Source organism: Bufo gargarizans, chromosome 2 (assembly GCF_014858855.1).
Source record: "Bufo gargarizans isolate SCDJY-AF-19 chromosome 2, ASM1485885v1, whole genome shotgun sequence".
Classification (NCBI taxonomy): Eukaryota; Metazoa; Chordata; class Amphibia; order Anura; family Bufonidae; genus Bufo; species Bufo gargarizans.
This window is the reverse complement of record NC_058081.1, coordinates 469579313-469587299: the sequence shown is the minus strand read 5'-3', so window position 1 is coordinate 469587299 and position 7987 is coordinate 469579313. Positions and strand designations below refer to the sequence as shown.

Below are 7987 nucleotides of genomic sequence, written 5' to 3'. Positions count from 1 at the left end.
TAAAAGCATACAATGTTTAAGCAAAGCAGTGGTTTTAATCTTTAGAACATGAAACAGTGTGATTTATTTATATTTTTATCAAATATGATGATAATACTAATAAATGCCAAATTTAGGCAAGCGTGATGACGTCCATATTACAGGCACAGTGCCTGGGCCCCCCATAATTTTGCTGAACCAAAACCTATATCATCAAGGAACCATATAGTAGTTTAAGTCTGGCTTGACACAAGCTGAGAGGGGAAGGGGGTGTTCCAAAAGTGAAAAAAAGGCTCTAAAATATGGTTGTATAAGTGCCGCCTAAAAGCGCCAGAATATGGCCCAAAATTACACTTGGCATATTTAACTCACACTGTCTAAAAATGTCAAGATCTATCTCTTAGGCCTCATGCACATGCAAACAACCGGTCCGTAATATGCGGGCATCGGCCGCGTGCTCCCTGCATCACGGATGCGGACCCATTCACTTGAATGGGTCCGCAATCCAGAGCTGCGGTGCGGAACGGAGGCACTGGAACCACTAAGGAGTGCTTCCGTGGTGTTTCTGTCTGTGCCTCCTCACCGCAAAAAATAAAAACAGAACTTGCTTTTTTGCGGTGCGGACGGATCACAGACCCATCCAAATTTTATGGGTCTCTATCCATCCAGGCTGCAGCACAGACCTTGCCTGTGCACGGAACAGCCATGTGCATGAGGCCTTATACGGATGACACACATAGTAACTATATACATATAAAATGAAACCTGCCTGTCAGAAACTTTGGAACGGATTAATAGGCAAATGGAAAAAAAAATATATATATATATATCTGCATAATATATATATTTAAATGAGTGTGGTGATCCCAGTGGCGGGATTCTCAAATTGTGCCGATTTTCTAATTTCTAAAAATATTTTAAAAATTCAGTTTTTATAAATTAATTACAATTTTTTATTTTTTTTCCCCTCCCAAATCTGAACTAATCTGTACTCTTTATAGTCTTTTTTTTTTTTTCCCCAAGATGTTGTTGGCTGGCTTATTTAAAAAAATCTTCTTACAGACTACAGAAATGAAAAACAAAAAATATCTAAAACTAACGTGAATTAAGAAAAACTGTGATATTGGCTAGTATGTAAAAAATTCTAGATATAGTCTAGCACATATAAAAGCGTTCTGCATTTAATAGTGTTGTTAGATTAAAAGCTACCTGTGTACATAATGTGTATTTAAAAAAAAAAACAAGTTGAACAATTATAACACTATAAGGTCAACCATAAAAGTACCGCTGCTGGCTAATAGGAGCCACAAATTTGGCAATACCTGTAACAGAATGAAAAGGTTGATTTTTTTCTTTTCTTTTTTTTTCTTTAAGTAGTTAATAAAATTAAAAAAAAACTTAATTTTTTCCTTTAAAGGGCTTCTGTCATCCCACTAAATTCATTTTTTTGTCTACTTATAATCCCTATCCTGTCATATTGCCATACATTATGTTATTAATAATTTTCGTTCAGTAGATTTAGCCAAAAACTTACTTTTATGATATGCTAATTACCTTTCTCCCAGCAAGTAGGGCGTCTACTTGCTGGTAGCAGCCGCAGAAAACCGCCCCCTCCTCCTGTTGATTGACAGGGCCAGTTGCGATCTCCTCCTCCGGCCGGCCCTGTCAGCATTTCAAAAATCGCGCGCCGGCGCTCTGAGAGAAGGAGGCTCGTCTCCTCAGCACTCCCTCAGTGCGCCTGCACCGATGACGTCTTCTCTTTCAGGTGACGTCATCGGCGCAGGCACACTGAGGGAGTGCTGAGGAGGCGAGCCTCCTTCTCTCAGAGCGCCTGCGCCGAGTCAACACAGGCGCGCGATTTTTGAAATGCTGACAGGGCCGGCTGGAGGAGGAGATCAACACAAGGATGGGGGTGGTTTTCTAGGGATGCTACCAGCAAGTAGACGCCCTACTTGCTGGTAGAAAGGTAATTAGCATGTCATAAAAGTAAGTTTTTGGCTAAATCTACTGAACGAAAATTATTAATAACATAATGTATGGCAATATGGCAGGATAGGGATTATAAGTAGACCAAAATAATATGCGTTTAGTGGGGTGACAGAAGCCCTTTAATGGATGCTGGTCTTAATATAAAGAAAAAAAAGTAAACCGTGTTATACTGTAAAGTGCAGCGCGATTCTGCTGGTGCATAATCTCATGGAAAACTGCCCTTTTGCCTGTCACTAAAATTTGCGTAACTATAATTGTATCAGTAGAAATCGGTTTGTTTCACAGCTGAGACTATCGAAGATCTTGTGCAAAGGCAGTGCTGTACTTCTGGAGAATTCACTGTGTTAAGGTGGGTATTAAATACAGTGCTAATATACATGGGTTTATTCAGCGTAATGAGAAACACATTTTTCTGTAAAGTAAACATAAATATAAAAATGACAATTTTAGCACTTTGTAACGGAGTTGGTCCGGTGGCTTGGAAAGTGCTTTTTATGGCTCCTTTTCGAATCGTAATCCTGCTGAAGAAAAGTAAGGCATTAAAAAAAAGGGCAGACTTGAGAAAAAAGTTGATTTGGCAAATATGATATAAAATAGCAGTTTAAAGTGAATCCGCATCCCTTAGTATATCTTTATAGTAGCCGGAGATCTGTTTTTCTATTACACAGCTATGGCTCAGGCAAATTACTGGTTCTCACTGAAGAGATGCAGTTGGTGTATTTTCAGGCAATGCTCCATGGGAAAAATGTATGGAAATGAGCTCATGTCAGCCAAACTAGAAACTCCTCCAAGAGGAAGAACAACCCATCTGTTTCAGGGTTTTTGCCTCTCGTCAGCACAGAGCCGGGTACTAGTTGACTAAAGAACATAGATTTGTGATGGTTAACCTCTGACACTCCAGAGTCGTAGTAAAACTACGACTCCCAAGATGTATACTTGCTTGGCTGTTCTTCATAGAAATGAATGGAACATGCTGGGAGTTGTAGTTTTACCACAGCTGGAGTGCCAGAGGTTAGCCATCACTGCTTTAGATGCACTACAGGTTCTAAAGAAACCAAGGTTTTTACAGCTCATTGATTGTAAGCTCTTGGGAGCAGGGCCCTCATTCCTCTTGTTTTAATTGTTGACCTACTATGTTATTTATGACTCTGTTTGTACTTGAACCCCCTGATTGTGAAGCACTGCAGAATATGTTAGTGCTATATAAATAAAAAGATTATTATTATTTTACAGCTGTAGTTCCTATGGAGCCCTGCAGGCGCCAGGGCTCCATAAGGACATAGAGAATCTGCAATGAATTGCAATGGTGATTTATTGCAATGTATTGTAAAAGCAATCTAACAATTGCTGGTTATAGCCACCTACAAAATAAAATAAAAATATAAAAATTCAAATAACCCCCCTTTACCCATAATTAAATTAACAAAAAATAGGCATCGCTGCATTCCAAAACAACCGAACTAGCCATAATTTTTGAGTGATGATTTTTTTCATTGCTATGACTTTTTACTCAAGTTTTTTTTCCCCAGTGTTAGAACAAGAAAACCTATATTAATGGGGTATCTTTGTATTCATTTCGACCCGGAGAATGAAGGTAACAGGTCAGTTTTTCTGCATAGAGAACGTCTTTAAAACAAAACCCATAAAACAATGGCAGAATACAGCTGTATGAACAGAAGAATAAAAAGTTATAGCTCTGGTATGGTAAAGAGTAAAAAACGGAAACGCAAAAACAGAATATCACAGGCTGCTAAAGGGGTTAAAGTCCTTGTCCAGGGTCAGAAAAACATTCCAGTAAAAGTGCCTATCCATAGGTATTGCAGCTCAATATTATTGAAGTGAAGGGGACTATGCTACAAAACCCCATTTAACCCATGGACAGGTGTGGCACTGTTTTAGGTCTACTTCTGTTTTTATCATGCAGGGTTCCAAATTGATCAAATTTCTGGCTGCCTGCAGCCACCACTAGAGGGAGCTTTTATATACTGTTTATGTTTACACATATTAAATTAATCAATACAGAATTACATAGTGCTAAAAACACTTCACATTGTAGACAGACTGCAAAAGAAGAGGATTTGTCTCTTACCATTAGTGTCAGACTTTTTCCCTCCAGTTGTCATCTGTTAATAAATATAGAGAACCAGTAAAAATGTGTTTTGTCCCAAATTCCCTATGTTGGATGATCATGAATTTATTGTATCATGCATTCAGAATACACAATCAAATTTCCCTATTTCATATGCTAGGGCATTTTAATAGAAAGCACCAGGGCATTTTAATAGAAATATCAGATTGGCATTGGTCCAACACCCTGCGAAGCATCTGGATTTGATAATGTGGGTGTGCATCTATCATTTTGTTTTTACAGCCAATGTTTTGTACCTACTTATTTCATAATGCATCTGTCTACTGTTCTCAGCTCTGTATCACAGACTTCCAATCCCCTGCATAGATGTAGGGGGAGATTTACTAATCAAAATGCACCAAAATTTGGGTAAAATTCTTTCCACAGTTTATTTACTGTTTGGACACTCTTGGACACTTTTTGCAACTTGTCCAATGAGGAACATGGTTAGCAAAAAAGGAGGCATGCCTGTGGACAAGAGGCAAGACTGTGGCTTAAATGTGCCAAAATGTTGGGGCAATTTTCAAGTGAGCTAAGCCAACAAAGAGGTGTAATCTTAGACTGGACAGTCTATTAGTGCACCATATTTTTCATCCAGCATCAGCCACTGTGATAAACCTGGAACCGTTTAAGGCTGTCTGAGTTTACTTTTAGACAGTATTGATAAATGCGGGCGATAGAGATAAGTGCTAAAATTCTGGCTTCCAACAGCCACCACTAGAGGTTTTACTTTTACTGATCAATTTACTTTTACAGAGAAAAATCTGCAGGATTCTACCTCAACCAGGGTTTCCTGGTGCCAGAATACTGGAGCTATAAATGGCACATGATTGTTGGAGGTGTTTGTATTAGGACCAAGAAGCTTAAAGTTACACCTATGATGTCTAATGAATTGCAGTAGGATGTCCACCCATTGCCAAAGCTATATTATGACAATCTGACTTTTGGACTCCCCAATTCCTCTAGACCTATGTAGGATACATCCTGATGATCTCTACAGAGAGGAGTCATCAGAAACATAGTTAGGAAGATTAAGACATCAGGTACCCATTAGATTTGTCTAGGTTCAGCTAAACTTGCAAGGCAGATACAGCGCCACTCCTGTATATCAACTATATTGCTTATCCAGGTACAGATGTACCGTACCTGCAAAGAACATATCCAGCAGTAGTCTACTTCAGCAATGAGGTGGAAGATGCAAAAGTGGGGAAACCCTTTAACTTGTCTTTGCACCCGATCATGGAGGGTACAGGAGTAACCAGCAATATACTTAACTACCACTTAAACTTAAAAACCCCTACTACTAAAATTCGGCTCTCACCTTGGTTGGTGACCCAGGTTTCTCTGTTTGCTGCTTTTCCCAGATATTACGTTTGCCGGATACATCTCCAGGTCTCAAATCCTGAACATGAAAAAAAATAAAAATTATTATTTATAAGATAAAAACATTGTGTGCAAAGACTATAACCACATATGCAGAAAGTCTAGAGAAAATGGAGGACCTTTAAAGGAGTTGTCTCATGCCTGTATTTAAATATAAGCTGGCTCAACAGTCAGCTAATCGCTATCTGTCTGGCTTCTCTAATGTCAGTCATCCTATCGCCCTATGACATTTGTCTTACGATTTGGTGTAAGTAATAGTAAATCAAGAGGCCATCCCTTCCCACTAAACCCTGTTCACTTTCTGAAACACCCCAACCTTCATAAAAAGTAACACATTTTAGCTCCAACATAACGTATGTTAAAATGTGTGACTTTTTATGCCACAAAATTTGTGCAACTGGCTTGATAAATTCCCTCCCCTGTTTTTTTGGGGGGGATCTGTCTACATTCTAATGACTGTAAGGACTGCTGGACCGGTTTCATTGCTTGCAGTTAGCACATGTGTGGCCTGTCCTTTATTTTATTCCCCATGGATAAAGATGGAACCAGAAAGAACTGATATCTGCTCATGTCCATCAGAATGGGACACATTTATGCTAGCTCGTAGCTAGTGTAGAATTTATTTTATGGAGCATGGACAGCACAAGATGCAACAAATTTATTAAGACCCATGCCTAATAAATTTGGTTGATCTTTTTACTAAGGCTGCTGTATAAAACACCAGTCTTTAGTAAATATAACCCAATGTTCATGTTAATGGGGAAATCTGGGGTTATAAATGTAAATCAAAAGATGGCTCTATGGCTATATTAGGCTAATCATAACTAGTCAATTCATGCTTCTATCTAGTCCTATTGGTGTCCACCACTGGGACCACTGCAATGATCTAGTTGATTGAAGGTTCTACTGTAGTCACTGGACTACAGTTTGGTCTAAAGCTGGTCACAAACCTAAGTGCTTCTACTACACACTTGGGTCAGTTGAATGTGCACATTTATGTCTATGGCAGCAAAAAGAACAAGCTGATGCCAAACCCATCTTGGAGGAAAACATTAGGCACTGGCAAGGTAGAGCGACTGTCTATTGTTCCTTTAAGAATGGATATCTAAAGGGCCTTTATTATGGGCCGATTATCAGCTGAACAAATGTTCATAGGGACATTCATTCGCGATCATTGCCTCATTTTAAAGGCAACTTTCATTCACTCCAACAATTGTCCAGTGTAACATCTATTAACGAGCGACTGTTGACTTGCTATTGAGGATTGGCACTGTCATGGACAATTATTTACCCATGCAAAAGGAACCTAAGGATGTCCCGATCCCCACAAGCTGTGCCAATAATGGTGAACAATATATTATCTATGGCCAGTTTAATACCTGGTTCTGTTTATGTGGGAAGAGAAGAGCCAAAATACAAATCAGGTTAATATTAGATTCCTCTACAGAACACGGATGATGACGATGATGCCATGTGACTACAATACCCACTCTGTCATACAGGAGTGAAACATTAATAATAATGAATTACTAATTTCTGCGCATTATTACCTTCTCAGCACAGTGAAAAGATCCAATAAGGAAAGAAGGAGGAAGAAGAATAAGGCATCAGAGAGGAGATCTCTTCAGGTGGGGGCAGATGGATAGACGAGTAAGGAAAGAAAATCAGCTGATCAGGAGCAAGAAAAAGAGGGCGTCAAAAAGGTAAACATGAAATAGCTGTATTCTGAAGATCTACAAAGGAGACAGCTGCGCTTATAAAAGGTTGTCCAAATACATTCATTTTTAAAAAAGCTGATTAATAGAGAGGAAGAGAAAAAAAAAAAAAAAACAGGAGTGTCAGGGTGAAACACCCTGGCACTTTTTTTTTTGACTGGCATGTCCCCTGATCCCTGCCATGTTCAAATGATAATGTTGAAATTAATACTGATAGTTCCCTGCGCTTTCATTCACTCTTTTAGACCACTTCACCACTTCAGGCCTGTGGCCTACAATATGCTGAGGCCTTGGTGCAGACAGCCTCATCATACCGGCCTGTGCCATGACTCTGACAGCGCAGGTCACAGGCTGGGAGAAAAACGTATTTCTACCCTGGGGGAGACAGTGGCAATGTAGGGGTACTTTGCTGCGTTGGGCCTATTATGGTGTTGGTATACAACAGATACATGTTTACTTAGGGTACAGTATTACTATGTGGGGCACTAACCAGGCTATTTTACTATGTAGTGGCTTACTATATAGTAAAATTGGGGGGCACTATTACTACATGTGGGCATGATCACTGTGTTGAGGGCATTAAAGGGAGACATCTACTATGTTGGGGAAACTAAGTGAGCACTTTTAGTATGTGAGAGGCACTGTACTATGTGAAAGGCACTATGGGGCACCTTTACTAGGATGCAGGATTTAAGAGAGCACTTTTGCCAAGTAGTATGCACATTTACTAAGTGGAGGCCAATATTATTAGTCACTATTACTATATAGGAACAGTAAAGGAGTATTATTTCTC

General features: G+C 39.3%; 1 protein-coding gene and 1 long non-coding RNA gene across 6 annotated transcripts in view; one reads left to right on the top strand and one right to left on the bottom strand.

Annotated features, from left to right (window-relative positions):
- Window positions 1-2017: 2017 nt before the first annotated feature.
- CALD1 (caldesmon 1) overlaps window positions 2018-7987 on the bottom strand; it is a 174442-nt gene continuing 168472 nt past the window's right edge. For 4 of the 5 annotated variants that reach the window (XM_044281057.1, XM_044281061.1, XM_044281058.1 and 1 more), the window contains 3 exons: window positions 5418-5498; window positions 4058-4091; window positions 2018-2489 (listed from right to left, as the gene is read on the bottom strand). In XM_044281057.1, the coding sequence (XP_044136992.1) occupies window positions 2461-2489; window positions 4058-4091; window positions 5418-5498 (144 nt within the window). In that variant the 3' untranslated portion in view covers window positions 2018-2460. The remainder of the gene's footprint in view (window positions 2490-4057; window positions 4092-5417; window positions 5499-7987) is intronic. The other variant, XM_044281059.1, reaches the window with a different exon arrangement.
- The window catches only part of LOC122928324, a 51040-nt gene continuing 48557 nt past the window's right edge, over window positions 5505-7987 (top strand). Inside the window, exon 1 of the long non-coding RNA XR_006387871.1 lies at window positions 5505-7182. This is a non-coding gene — a long non-coding RNA (uncharacterized LOC122928324). The remainder of the gene's footprint in view (window positions 7183-7987) is intronic.